A 14420-nucleotide genomic window follows, 5' to 3' on the forward strand; every position below is an offset into this window, starting at 1 on the left:
GTTGCTGTTACAGATGGTATTTGAAAACATGAAGAGAATCCAACCCTCAAAGCCACTGAAGCGGTATGTCGTCCGGGAATTACACCCGCAACTTTTGGTATTTAATGTGCCGGCGCTGTGCCGGCACTGGGCCGACTGGGCTGACCGGGCCGGGCCGGGCCCAGGCGTTCTGAGGTCTGGACCCGCCACAGATTAAAATGGTTTCCGCGTGGGCAGACGACGAGCCACACGGATACAGACAAACTGAGAGCACGACTCACCACATTCAGTTTCTGAGGAGCTGGAGAGTTCAGCCTCCACCGCCGTCTCCTCCGTCCCCTCCTCTCCTTCTTCCTCCTCCTCCTCCTCCTCCTCCTCTTCCTCCTCCTCTTCCTCCTCGTCCTCGTCCTCCTCTTCTTCCTCCTGCTCCTCCTCCTCCTCCAGGTAGAGGTCAGTCTTGGCCTGGATCTCCTCCCTGCCCCGCACCTCCTGCTGCGTCTCCCCCGCTCGCACCTCCTCCGTCGGAGGCCCCGTCCCCAGCTCCCCCCCCTGGCTCAGGGAGTAGTTGTGCTCCTCGCTGCAGTGCTCCAGAGCCAAGCCTGCCGCTGCTGCCGCCGCCGCCGCCGCCACCACTTCCTCTTCTTCCTGTGCCACCTGATACACCTCCACCGTGCGCTCCCTCGACATCCCCCCATCTTGTCCTCCTCCTGCCGCTCTTCCTGCAACACACAACTCCCTCCCCGTTGTCGTGGCAACAGACGTGCGCCCCTCCTCCCTCCCTGCAGCGGTGGCCTGGACTTCCTGGGTGACGGGAGGCGCTGCATGTCTGCTGCTGCTGCTGCTGCTGCTCCTCCTCCTCTCCTCCTCCTCCTCCTCTTCCTGCTCCTCCTCCCGGCTCCTCCCCCAGCGGCCCATCAGGACGGCCTCCTCGGAGCAGGCCAGCAGCTCCCCTCCCACCCCGAGGCCCAGCTTGGTGTAGCGAGCCATCTCGTCCAGCGCCGACACGTCCCAGCGCTCCGGGTGCAGGTCCTCGCCGAAGCCGCCGTCGTCCACCAGGTCGCTTAGCAACTCAAAGGGCCGTTTCCTTGGTGATGCCGGGGAGCCAAGCATGAGGAGCACGCTCTGAGGGGGACAGAGATAAACTTAAATATGGCAGTTTCCCATGTCTCGTGCTCCTGTGCTGCATCACGTCAGCGTGACTCTTAATAGAACAGGAGGAGCTCAGTAATAAAATATTCGCCTGCTGCTTTGAAAATAAACTCATCGTTCCAGGCAGCTATTAATCTTTAATTTAATTATGTACACCGACAGCTGCAGACTCAGACAGCTCGCCCCTGAACGCCGGTGAGCGCCGGCGGCAAGTACGAAGCGCCGCTGCCTCAGACAGACTCACCTGCAACGTGACGTTTCAGCAGCTGGTCGACCGTCTGAGGTCGACGGATGTCCCTATTAATATCTTTGCGAGAACTCAGCGTAGAAATGTGGTTTAAATGTGGTTAGAATCTGTCGACTCTCCACTTCCTGTTTCATAATCTTGTGAGATTGTACGTGACTCAAAGCAGGCCTCTAAAATTTGGTTAAATCAGATCGACAGACAACGTTTCCACTCAGTCATATTACAAAATCTCATTTTAGGCTTTTATCTGTTATTTCACTCATATATTGAACCTTTTTTTATTAACCTAAGAATTTCCATTTCAATTCATCCACATCAGCAAAGGTTTGTTTGCTTCAGATTTTCAGCATTTGGGGAAAATGATCTTTTAGCCCAGAGAGCTGAGGTAGTTCTGAGAGTTGTGATATAAACACATTTTAGAAATACTATAGAAACGGAAAAGACCTCAGAGGGTTAATTACCGTCCTGCTCATGTTTCATGCCGTTTGTTCTTGAGTGAATGTTGCAGTTAACGAGCTGAAATCTGTCGACTTAGATAAACCCTGTCCTACGTCCAAACTGACGGAGCAGACGCCAGTTAATCACAGGAAGGTGAAGCAGGAGCCCTGAGATACAGCAGCGAACTGAGGCTGTAAGTGTTACGTGCTACGCCCCCCCCCCCCCCCCCCCCAGAGGAATAACTCCTCTCTGAACGGTGAGTAAATGAGTAAATGAACGTTGTTGTTTTCGGCCTCGTGGACTGATTCACACCTGAGACACCAGGTGAATGCAATCAGGGAGCTCGTTAACTGATCTGATTAATTACAGCTGTGTCCTGAGCTCCACGCTGCTGGTGTGGAGGCAGACAGATAATCTACACCCCCCCGAGGTTTTAAGGTCTTCAGACGCTGTTTGTATCTGACCTCTTCTGACCTCGAGGCCTTGGTCCTCCGTTATAATCATACATTGTTGTTCTAATGAAGACGCGTATCTGCTGCAGCCTCCACCCATTTCCAGGTGATCAGGTAGCTGTAGCTCGTTAACAACACATGACATCTTCTGCCGTGTGTTCTATGTAACTACATGACAAGCTAGCACATTAGCGAACACGCTAATCAGAAGCTAGCGTGCTAGTTTGGTCTGGACCACACTCATTACTCCAGGAGGCTCCGCCCCGTCCCGGAGGTCACGTCTGCGGCTCATAGAAACATGGGGAAAGTTTCCTGCTTTAGTCGTAAGATGCTCAATAACCTTGGAGCTCGTCTGCTGCCCCAGTTTAACCAGCGTAGACAGTCCGGGGTAAATAACTACCCTGAGCCCACGTCTACATTTCCAAGGTTTCTTTCTCAGTGAAATCCAAAATTTATAAACTTTACAGACCAAATGTTTCATTTATCAAGAGGCAAAGTTTTTTTTGTTTCACACTCAGGGCAGGTTTATGTAGAAGGTGTAAAATTAATGAATGCTGATTTCCTTTTAGCTGCTTTCAGGGTCACGGTTCACACACAGACTTGAATAGAACGGAGAGCGTCAGTGTCGATAGTAAAAACCTGTTTCCTCCGATAAAAATCATTCAACCTCCCCTAGAGGAATAATCTCATCAGACTGATCTTGAAGCTACATACTGTTGAGTTACATTATTATATAAGAAAACGCAATAATTAAAAGAGCTCCGGTCAAAGCTCCTTTAAAAATGATAACGTGGCATTTGTGTTGTGAACGTTACAGTTTCTTTATTTTTTATTTCCGGTCTCTTCGGTGGAGCAGAAGCTTCTTAGGTCACATGCTTCAGGTGCGTCATGATTTATTTGGCACATTAATTTAATTTTCCAGGTGAAATCCAACGACAGCAGCTTGTTTTAAAGTAAAGCATGACGCTGGTCACAAATAGAAAAGACGAGACCGTCACATATTATCGTGAGGTCATGATGAAAAAGGCTCCGACTAATTTGCCCAGAAGATCAAGGGCTGTATTTTTTTGATGTTGTCGAATAAACTAATATTTTCAAGGACACTCAAAGTGTCATTTTAAGTCATGTGACGTCTCACCTGGTCGTACTCAGTCCTGCCCCCTTGTGGCGACATGGCCAGAGGATAGGGGCTCAGCAGACCCCTGTGTCCCCCGTAGGCCTCGCCAAACGCAGGCTCCATCCCATTCATACCCGGCTGAGAGGGAGGACACACACACACACACACACACACACACACACACACACACAGAGACAAAGAGTGAGACACACTCAGAAGTGATGGGGGAGAGCCTGCTGCAGCTTCACCGATGTTCCTACTTTACCTGAGGCATGCCCGAGGCAGGAGGGTGTCAGGTCGCGGTCACAGCGTCAGTTCAAGTGAGTTCTGCTGCAAAAACAAAATCAAGTTCAGATCTGAACATCGACATGAAACAAGGAGGAGACAAGAGAGGGAGGAAAGAGGTTGTTACCAAGACGGCAGAAGGAGAAGATGACATGAGGAGGAGGAGAGGAGGAGGTGACTTACCTAAGGTTGAGAGAGTTGTGAGGGTCAAGGGGTGGAGCTCTTTTCACATGTCGCAGCCCTGCAGCGTTCAGCCTCCCAGCCTGGAGGAGGAAGGAGAGGAAGGAAGTCAGACGTGGGTTCAGCTGAGGTCACGATGTTAATGACACAGCAATAACACAGTGAAAGCAAACGCATCATTACAGTACAGAGGTGCGTTCGCTTCACAGGAGATGGCGGCGGTAAACCAGCAGAAAACATCTGACCGAAGTAATTAGTGAAATTATGTTTTGTTTGTTTACTGCGAGATGTGTTTTTCTTAGACGTCACATTTGTGAAGAGAAACATTAAAAAGAAGCAGGAGCTCTTCTTTTTGTCTGTTCAGCCTGTTTCACGGCGGCCATTGTTGATTACATGAACTGGCCAGTATTTCTATTAATACATCCATTTATTCAACATGAAAAACACGCTGCGGCTGCTGCTGACAGAAATGTAGGACGGATCACTTCCTGAGAAAGACCTGCCAGCGGTGTTTTTACTGTGCGGAGCAGTGTTCGTGTTCATGTCTGCAAATTCAAATGTGGATATTTACCAGCTAGCGTTTGGCATTTCACCGCTGTGTGTCACAAAGCCTCATCAAAAGATGCTAATTTGTTTTGTTTTGTTTTGTTTTTTTAAAAACACAACCGGTGGAGGAGGAAATGATCGAGCTGTAGAGGAGAAGAGTTTAGACAGAAGATAAAATCAGATTAGAGATGAAGCTAAATATTTCTCAGAGGCAGAAATCACCTCAGTGATTCAGTTAAAACTCAACATGAGGAGGAAAAAAACACATTTTTCTTGCTTAGAAATGCTGTTTTAAAAAAGGAGCAGGAGAGGAGGAGGTTGAAGCATTGGAGGCTAAACATTAGCAATCCTCCAGCTAACTGGTAAATGTGCTAAGCTAGCTAGGATCGGCTGAGCCACATGGTTTTAAAAAGGATAAAACAAGTGTCATTTTATTTATTTCTTACTGTCAACAAACCTCATAAAAACACAAAAACTAACATTGTGTTAAGTCCACCTCTCAATACTATTGGTTCTTACCAAGCGGCAACTTCAAGGGCTGAAAAGTGAAGCCAACACCGAAGCGCTAAAAACTGCAGTTCCTCTAACAACCACTAGAGTCTGGCTTCAACAGGGAGTCAATCCCCATAGACTCCCATGTTAAAATGTCCAACTTTACGGCAGAAATAAACATGTTTACAGCCTGTTTTGGTCTCTATAGCAACCATAACTCTAACAACTGTTTCTATAACTCACCTGTTTACATTTTATTAAGGCTTAAACTTATGGAAGACTGAGGGCGTGGCCTCTTTGAGTGACAGGTGGGTGAGCGTATGCTTGCCACAAACCGTCTCGACCCCACCTCTTTTTCCCAAGTGTTTGGATTAGCTGGGAGTTAGGGGCGGAGTCAGACACTGACAATATGGCGACGGCGGGGCGGCCCACTCCGAGCTTTCTTCACAAAACTATAGGTGACGTCACGGTGGCTACGTCCATCTTTATTTACAGTCTGTTGTTATTACTTTAAAATCAGGCAACAATGACATCACTGTTGTAAACTCAGTAATATTCTTCGGCAGCTACAGTCGCTGTGGTTTTTAGCAAACGTGAGTCAAACGGGAGTAAACTGTGTGTGTTTGGGACTATTTTCAGTCATGGATTAATACACATTCAATGCTCCAGTGAGTAGTTCCAGCAGCACGATGGTGTGTGTGTGTGTGTGTGTGTGTGTGTGTGTGTGTGTGTGTGTGCTCATGGTAATGAAGGAGCATATCACCCAGTGCAACAGTGTGACTCACTGATGTGGTTTTAATTGTTTCTGAGCAACAATGGCGCTCTATGGCAGCGAGGAATGAGCTGTATCATGCTTCACATGCACTGACAACACTTGTTTTGGTCTTTACCAAAGACAAAGCAGCAACAAGAGAATATAACCGGCCTTATCCTTTAACCTAGCTAACTTGCCCTCTAAATAACAGCTTCTTTGACTCCGCCCACTACGGTTAAACCCGGCCAATGAGGTAACTTCTGCCTGCGGAGAAGCTCTGCATCGGTTAATGTTTGTGAATCCAAAAAAAAAAAAAAAAAAAATGTAATTCTGCCTTCAGAGAAGAAGAGAGGAGGCCACAGTGCAAACTGCTGATCAGACCGAGCTCCTTTCAGACGGGGACATGATGAAACAGCGAGCAACACTAACACACACGAACACACACACACACACACACTGCGGGAACAATGCAGACCCACTGTTTTAGTACCTGTGGAAAACCAGGAGACACCAGCTCAGACTGACCCTGGTTCAGTGATTCGAGAACAATGTCACAATACGTTCTCTGTGGACTGACCTCGGCAACACAAGAACGAGGAAATGAGGATTTGCTGAGCGGTTATGACACTGCCTTGGCACGCCACATGGAAAACTGGTATTTGGCACACGGAGTGAAGCCAGCTACCAACATACTGTGTATACAAACACTTATCAGGCACATACAGCGTTTTCAAGTAGATAAACTCAAGTACAAACGCACAAAGGACAGGCTTCGTTATCGTGAAGTTACAGCAGCAGCACTGTGCGTTTACACAGGGGTTAAAGCCTGTTTGCTCGCACCAGCTGCACGGACTTGCTCAGGTGTCAGTTGTGATTGTTTCTGCTCTTAAATCTTAAAAAACACGTATGATCCGCACATTTGCATGAAGGACAAGTCAGAGTGACTTTCATTCTGCCAGAGGAGGAGCCACTATTTTATGTGTCACGCTGCGAACAAGAAGTAAACAATCCCACCAACGTCCTCTTCACCGTTTCCTTTAATCTGCTTCATCTGACTGCAGGTCTCTTCCAGGCATTTATTGCGTTTCTACAAGGTAAATTTACACAGAGAAACCGACGCACCAAACACATTCTTATTTATATTTGTTCACACTCCGGCTGATATAGGAGCCAGGCGCTGAAAGAGCAACCCTGCAATCATTTATATTGTGTGTTGGTTCAACATAAGGCTCGGTCCAAAGGTCTCCTCGCTCATAAACACACACACACGCACGCACACACACACTCACAGGCAGAGTTCACTGTCAGGCAACTGGGGAAACAAAGAGGAAATTGCCTCATCTCAAAACCACTGTGGGTCAATAACCACCAATAACCATCGGCTTTACGTTGAGCCGCTGGTTCTGTGTGAACACGGCTGCGCAGCCACAGCAGATGCCAACACAACTGCTGCTTATGTAACAACTACACCAGATACATAAGTGACGGAGCAAACATGTATGCTAACACTCACAGTGTGCTAAGATTACGGTTCATGCAGAGCCAGTTTGTGCAGTTCCTTAGACACGCGAGGTTTAAACGTCGTCTCAGCCTCACAACCGCTTGTGATTTGCGGCCATGTGTCGCCAAAACACTTACAACCAACTCTGGTGTTGGTGTGTAAGTGATGCACTGGAGCAGTTACCCTGAAGACTGTGAGGATGCAAAAATGAAAATGACCTCTTATCCTAGCAACAAACCGTTATGCAACTAGGAGCAGGGTATTCAAAGGATGCTGAGCCGTGCCTGCACCACAATAATTATATTAATATAATGCCATTCATAATTTCCTTAAGTCCAAGATGATGTCTTTTAAACAGCTTGTTTTTCTTCCAACCAAACGGCCTAAAATACAAATAAACTCAATTTTATCATCACTCAAGACAAAGAGATGCAGCAGACCGTCACAAACGAGCCGCCGGCGTGAGGAAATGTGAAGCATTCTTGCTTAAAAAACGACTTAAATAATTAATCGTTAATCACGATGGCTGCAGATTGTTTTTCTGTCCAGCAAGAAATCAGTGAATCAACTCATTGGTTCACATCTATTACATCCCAACAGGGTATCACAAAGCTTTTGGGGGTAGGAATATGACTCTGGGGTATTAAGGGGTAAAAAGTATTCAAAAAAGTGAGTTATTATACTTTATCTTTAGTGCTCTGGTGTGTTTGTAGTGTTTAACAACCTTATGTTGTCTCTATCCCATGTGCCATCACTACTTTCCCCAGAAATGTAGTTTTTATATAGTAAATTTCAAAATAAAAGCATTATAGGATTACTATATCTGATTACAACGCACCGTTCCTCTCCATGTGCCAGAGTGGAAGCAAAGTCATTGTGATAGTGAACCATGAGGTAAATTTAGAGCATGAGCAGTCTGACCAGACAATGAACCTTCAGCAGCTGGAGGCCTCTTTAGAAAAAAGAAACCTTGCAGTATGACAGAGGACAGCTGGTAATGGATGGATGGAGGTTACGCACGAGAGAGAGACGAGAGAAAAAGTGAATTAGGCAAGAGTCCATTAAAAAAAAGGCTGTGATGGAGGAGACTATGGCCGAGAACAGCGAGGAGGAGACGGGGGAGCATGGGAGGAGAGACGGTCTGGCTGTCGGTCTGTCTGGGAAGCCAATTTGCCAAATTAAAGCTCCAAAAATCTGGGCGGCTGACAAAGCTCCGTCTCGCCTGGGAAATCTCCCTCTCTCCTCTAATTAAATAAAAGAACTTGAATCACGGCAAAGAAAAAAACAAAGGCACAAACACCGTGAACGACCTGGATGCGCCCCCTGTCTCTCCTCTCCGTGTCCTTGGAGCTCCGCTTCCCGTTAACGATGGAGAGCCAAAGTGGCCCCGTCTGCCGCCCCTCGCCTCGTCTCGCTCCCTGTCCATCCGGTGCGCGTCCACAACTCTCCCCGCGAAAAAAATAGAGAGAAAAGCTGTCTTATCTGCCGATGAACCGATCAGTGCAACAGAACTAATGGGGCATGACGGTGCTGCGTGTCCGCACAGCTGGATCCAGCAGCAGCAGCAGCACAGACAGAGCCAGGGCAGGGAGGAGAGGAAGGTGCCATGGTGGCAGCCAGCAGTGTGTGTCCCGCATGGCACGGCGAGCCGAGGAGCCGCACTTCCACATCCAGACCCCTTCCTTCTTATTTCACACTGCACATTCACATTTCATTTCATGCATTTTTATTTTTTTATTCTATTTAATTTAATTTTTTTTTTTTTAAATTTAAGCAGAAATTCCTACCAAAAAAAGCCACCACGCGTCGCGGAGTATCCAGCCGAGACAACAGGGATCCTTTCAGCGCACAGACAACAATAAAAATGGGGCGCAGCTGGCACTGCCACCGGATGTCCAATATTAATTGTTAATACGGCCGATTTCTGAGCATGTGGATCGGCTTCAGCGTTTAACGGCTCCGGCTGCGTGCAGGTGTAAAGCCTGTTTTCTGTCTCCGCCGCCTCGGACTTCTTCTCTTAAATATTAAAGTTGAGGCGAAGAATAAATCACCGAACAAGTTTGGCTGCTGTTTGTCCACCTGCAGGTGCTGCTGCCGATTGGTGGTGGTAATGTTACAGGCCCAGGCAAGTTGTACTCGGTATGAGAGGAAGGTTTATTACCATAGAACTATGCTGGGCCATTAAAGACAAAAAAAACACTGATTAAATATGCGTAAGAATATGGGACACATAAGTAGGATAGATGTATAATGTGTAGGGAAAGGGGTTTAAAATATAATTAGACTCTATTTATAAAATATAAATGTTAAGGATACAGTTTCCTCTTCCTAAAACTCATATCTCCAGTTAATCTTTGGATATGATGCATTTAAAATATTCCAGGTCAAGTGTAGTTCTGTGCCGTACATGCTACTGTCTGTAAATCCAGGTGAAAGTAGCCATTTTTTATCACAGTAGACCGTTAAAAGACAACATAAAATTGTTCCGTCTGTGGTTTTAAATATTTGTCAGTAACTTCTCGGTCGTCAAACTTGACGCAAATGCGCGTTTTATTCGCTCGCGGGGCAGAAAGCGGCGAGATGGGGCTTTTTTTTTTTACCTTATCCGCGCGTCCACGGATGTCCCCTCGGAGTTAAGGCTCCTCCGGACCGGGGTAAAATGTCGGCCTCGGCCTCTCCAGATGATATTATTATTACGCACCATCCGCGGAGAGGGGAAGAGGAGCCCGCGTGGACATTACAGCAGCGGCCGCGCAGCCCAGAAATCCCGTTTAACCTACAGCCACATGCAGGAAGTTAGTTTACTGTAGTACCGAGCTGCTCTATATGGCGGACAAACGGGACAGAAAAGATGGTTGTAGGACTGTTGAACACCCCCCTCCTCCTCCTCCTCCTCCTCCACCTCCTCCTCATGTCTCTCCCTCCCCTCCATTGGTGCAGAAGAAGAAGCCTACCGTTTTGGAGATGAGAGGGTGGGAGAATAAAAGCAGCCATCTCTCTCTCTCTCTCCCTCTCTCTTTCCCCTGAAGCTGATTCCTTTATTAATGAACTTTGACCGGCGTGAGCAGCGGAGCCCCTCCGCGTAGGACGTGGTGCCGTCCGCACGGCTTTTCAAAACAAGACCGGAGCGCAGTTTCTGCTCCGGCTCCGCGGTTTAAACCCACTTTCAGTGGCCGGAGACACAAACACACGCACGGATATGTGGAGGGTGTGGATCCCCGCGGCTGGATGTGTTGGCTACGGGTCCTCTTTGTTGTTTGTTTGTTTGTTTGTTTGTTGTTGTTGTTGTTGTTGTTGTACTACCAGTGTTGTTGTTGTTGTTGTTGTTTACGCAGTGGTTAGCTACATATTTCTGGGTTCGTCGGAACCGTAAAGATGGAGAAAGCAGTTGTGAGTGACTGACCTGATCGAAATGGGAAGTGTGTCAGCTGTAAAAACAGTTGCAGCTCTCATCGGCGGATTGGGGGGAACTGAAGTTCACGAATAATCCCGTAGACCGAGCGTCAATTCCTGCGAGAGTAGCGCGACAAGCTTCCGGTCGGGGGTTTCAAAATAAAAGTAGCGTTGAGGCTCACTGCCATGGTGAATATCCAAATTAAAATTTGAATTGGGTATTTATTTTACCGTTCACACATACCAAATCAATTTTTTAAATTAATAAATGAATTAACTTTTAATTAAAACTATATTATACTATATACTATATTTCTGGAATTAAATTTGGAATAGAGATGATTTTTTTTATTTTTAATTATTGGTCAAGTCAAGCCAGTTTTATTTATATAGCACATTTCATACGGCAGGCGTAAAGTCAATGTGCTCAAAGCAATAATACATCATACATGACAAAATATAAAATAGCATGTAAGATAAGAAAATATTACATAAATAAAACATAAAGCAAAAAACATACAGAATAGGAAAGTATTATTATTATCATTATTCCAAAAGGAAAATAATAACAATAATGATACTAATTCAACACACAGTAGTAAGGGACAAGTACAGACAGTTGCAGAGGCGATGTCTAGTGTACTTTACATGAGTATATAGATGAAACTAATTTCCAACACCAGGCCCTTGCCATTGATAGATTAGGTAATCTATAAAATGACATGTATCAAGTGCATACAAAATCAATGCAGTGCACATCAGCTCAATTGAAATCAGTGCATATAGTAAGAAAACGAGAGCAGCAGCCCTCCATGAAATCACGCAAATAGATGAAGTTATACAGTCCACAAAACAATGCAAAACAAAACAAAATAAAATAAATGACAGAACATTTTTTAAAGCAAATAAAACAAACAAAACAAAAAAAAATCATACAACAGTTTTAGCATGAAGCTAAATCAAGTTTTAAGTGGGACTTTAGCAAATGTTTTTAAATTATAAGCTGCTACAGGAAATTCCAAAAACATCACAACACAGATTTTGAGCATGAAATACTTATCTAACTATAAGTATCTAACTTCATGTTTCAAACAGATGTCACAACAAACATGTAGTTTTCATATGAAACTGAAAACACAGTATCCTGTTTACAGTTCAAAGATGATAGGTACCTATTTTATTTGATAACTGTATTTTACAACATACATAAAATACATTTAGAAAGTCATCAGATGTTATCTCCCAAAGAGAGAGGACAGCTTTTATTATGAAAGGCATACTACCACATTTCCGGTTTGTGGTAGTTCACAGTTGATAAATTGACTGCTCTTGAAACCAGTGAAAACGGATATGGTTTGTTTCTACGACACGGCGGTCGTCAGAGGGGCGGGGTCACACGACCCGTCTTTAAGGACACCGGGAGGACTGAGTCTGTGAACCCACTGACCCCAGCTGGGCTCCGGGCTGCTTCAGAGCTGAGCCCCGCTGGAGCCGATTCCCCTCCATACCAACGGGTTGAACAGAGGAGCAGACCCCGGGCAGGAGGCCTCCACAGCGGACTCACTACAACTCAGCAGCCGTTACACAACTGCTCCCTAAGCTCTCTGAGGATCCAGGAGCCCAGCGGTTTACTTTAAATAAAATAAATAAAAGCGATGAGTCTGTGCCCTCATTGATAAACATAGAGTTTAAACACAACAACCTCTACTTAATACTAACCCTCAAACACTGACCTTAAAGTTCAATCACCACCTTTTTACAGTGTCAACAAAAACTGAACATTATAACTTCATTAAGTTTGGTTTCATTGCAGGGTTGCTGTGTTAGACTGTTGTGTACCTAATAAACTGGCAACTGTGTGTATGTGTGAATGAGAAATGCAGAATTTTAATATATTTATCATAATAATATAATTATCTATATCAGAACACAATCAATAGCTGATTTTAGCTTATCACCATACATCAGTATCAGAAAATATGTTGTAAGTAGAATTGGAAAAAGATATTTTAGGTCATTTAGAAATGTGTTAAACCACTTGCGTTGTTTATTTTTATTTAAAACATCCATTCCTGTCTGATTATCTCATCCAACAGTTACTCCATTGATTTTCCAGAGAAAATAATGACTGTATCGCAGCATACATCAACACTGAAATGGAAAATTACATAAACAGTGATGATTTTCTCCACACTGCCCACGCCTAGTTGTTATACTTCAAGTTTACTGTGTAAAATCACTGTTACATATTCCTACGTTCAAAAGATCATTATCAAAAATATTGGAAAATATATTATTATCGGGTTTTTTTTTAATAAACTATTGATATCATCAGGTATTAACCTTCCAAAAAAAAAATTGCTCTCAAAATTGTTTCTGGCAGCATAAAGACTAAAGACTAAATTATGCATCAACAGGCTTACAGCTGCTCTCTTGTGATGAAAAGACACAGCCGTCTATAGCACCGCCAGTGTTATTTAGGCCAGCTCATATAGCTGTTTGCATAAAGATTGTTAAATCTTAATGTACTCTCAGATGAAAGCAGGTTGTCATGGCGCATGAGCCACATTTTATGAATATTACAGAGGATAAGCCGAGGGGTGTTTGTGGTGTTTATCTGTGTCTGTCACTCACAGCCCATATGTGTAGGCCTGTAGGCTGTGTGTGTGTGTGTGTGTGTGTGTGTGTGTGTGTGTGTGTGTCTGTGCCCTTAAATAATGTGTATTAATTTGGCATTCATCTGTTTAAAGAGAAATGTAGGCCACGGCTTGCGTACGTGATACTTAAAGGACAACACCACAGCTTTTAGTAAGTGTAAAGCTTAATGACTGTAACTTTATCTTTCTCTCTCAGTCGTGATCAGACGGTTGTATAAATCACCGTTGGTCAATCAGTCACACGAGAGCACTGCGGCTTTTTCAAAATGTCACATTGACTTAATGGGCTGTTCGCTCATTAATCAGCATCCATAGGGAGACTGCAGCGCTGCGCCGCCAGCGGTGAATTATAGATGTTTGTCCTCTTCTATGGTAATGTAGGAGGACGGCAGAGGAGACTAATAGCAGTAACATAATCTATTTGTGCTGAGCGTACTGGTACATTACTAATACATTTTTCCACAACAATAAATATTCATAAATATTCATGCAACATGTTGTTTCATTATTCTGTTCCCAAACTTTATTCTGGGATTCCTGGATGTGCTTAAACATTTATTTAATTCAATTGTTAAAACCAAACAGCCATGGTTTAGACCTCGTTAAAATCATAATTAATGCCAAGGGTCATGTGACATGCATGACCTGACACCATTTAGGCCATTTGGTGTTCAGAAGCTCACAATCAATCAATGTTTAATATGTGAACTCGCTGAAGGAAAGGTAAACATCTCAGTGACCTATCAGGAGGAATAACGTCAACAACAGGTGAGTGTAAACTCATTTTAAAAATCCACTCACTCTTAATGAGTCTGGGTGATTTCCATTAAAGCCATAACAGAGGTGCGTGAAATTCAAGATGTTGTGTTATTTCTTATCTTCCTCGTTGTGCCTAGCTGCAGTGACTCAGTGCTGCCACCCATGGGTGAGAGCTGCATTACAACAAGATGGAGGTTGTGGTTATGAAACACAAAACAGCAGCTTTAAAAAAAAAAAAAACATTAGTGATTGTGATTTCCCTGTTGAAATGTCTCTGAACCAGGATTCACTTTATGTTCCAGGAACTTGACCTGTTTACATTTCTTTGTCCTCTTCATTCAACAGCTATTTTCTTTTCCTTTAAACCTTTAAAGCTCCTCCAGTGTAAAGGTCTGTGTCCATGTGTAGTGTGATTATAGATCAGCTCTAGCTTCTATATTAATACTGTGAAAGTATCAAAGCCTCAGTCCA

General features: G+C 44.5%; 1 protein-coding gene across 1 annotated transcript in view; it reads right to left on the minus strand.

Annotated features, from left to right (window-relative positions):
* LOC111651892 (uncharacterized) overlaps positions 1 to 10640 on the minus strand; it is a gene marked incomplete at its 3' end in the record, with an annotated part of 15326 nt that extends 4686 nt beyond the window's left edge. The window contains exons 1-5 of the mRNA XM_023401962.2: positions 10544 to 10640; positions 3851 to 3930; positions 3648 to 3712; positions 3404 to 3520; positions 261 to 1101 (exon numbers count right to left, since the gene is read on the minus strand). Of these exons, the coding sequence (XP_023257730.1) occupies positions 261 to 1101; positions 3404 to 3520; positions 3648 to 3656 (967 nt within the window). The remainder of the gene's footprint in view (positions 1 to 260; positions 1102 to 3403; positions 3521 to 3647; positions 3713 to 3850; positions 3931 to 10543) is intronic.
* Between the last annotated feature and the right edge of the window lie 3780 nt (positions 10641 to 14420).

Source organism: Seriola lalandi, unplaced genomic scaffold (assembly GCF_002814215.2).
Source record: "Seriola lalandi dorsalis isolate HSWRI2012SDOR001 ecotype SW California unplaced genomic scaffold, Sedor1 jcf7180002053842, whole genome shotgun sequence".
Taxonomy (NCBI): domain Eukaryota; kingdom Metazoa; phylum Chordata; class Actinopteri; order Carangiformes; family Carangidae; genus Seriola; species Seriola lalandi.